This window comes from Eurypyga helias, unplaced genomic scaffold (assembly GCF_000690775.1).
Source record: "Eurypyga helias isolate BGI_N326 unplaced genomic scaffold, ASM69077v1 scaffold28688, whole genome shotgun sequence".
In the NCBI taxonomy this organism is placed as follows: Eukaryota; Metazoa; Chordata; class Aves; order Eurypygiformes; family Eurypygidae; genus Eurypyga; species Eurypyga helias.
The window spans coordinates 1,608-2,071 of NW_010268065.1; the positions used below are offsets into that span (position 1 = coordinate 1,608).

The 464-nt window shown below is 63.8% G+C and overlaps 1 protein-coding gene across 1 annotated transcript in view; it reads right to left on the reverse strand.

Moving 5' to 3' along the window:
- Positions 1-2: 2 nt before the first annotated feature.
- SRCIN1 (SRC kinase signaling inhibitor 1) overlaps positions 3-464 on the reverse strand; it is a gene marked incomplete at both ends in the record, with an annotated part of 5,185 nt that continues 4,723 nt past the window's right edge. The window contains one exon of the mRNA XM_010157633.1: positions 3-90. Coding sequence (XP_010155935.1) covers positions 3-90 — 88 coding nt within the window. The remainder of the gene's footprint in view (positions 91-464) is intronic.

Here is a 464-nt window from a genome sequence, read left to right on the forward strand (position 1 = left end):
ACCTCGCCGCGGCGCGGGGGAGCGGGCAGCGGAAAGTGGATCGTAACGGAGCTTGGGAAGGAAAGGGGAGGCAGAACTTCTCTGAAACACCTGGGGAGTCAAACATGGGGTGGGGTTGGAGGAGGGAGGCTTGGGAGCGACGACGACACAGCATGTGCCTGCAGGGATGCTTGCCAGGTTCAGCCAGGACCGGGGTTCGGCAGCGAGCGAAACATCGGCTGTTCTCATCAGCCTTGGAGGCATCCCCGTCCCTCTGCTGCCTGCAATACGGCTGATCCCTTGCCCGCAGCATCACTGGTACCCCTCCCTGCAGCATCACCGGTACCCTACCCGCCAGCATCACCGGTACCCTACCCGCAGCCTCACCGGTACCCCTGCCCGCAGCATCACCGGTACCCCTCCCTGCAGCATCACCGGTACCCTTGCCACAGTATCTGTCTCCCTGCCTGCAGCATGGCTGGTCA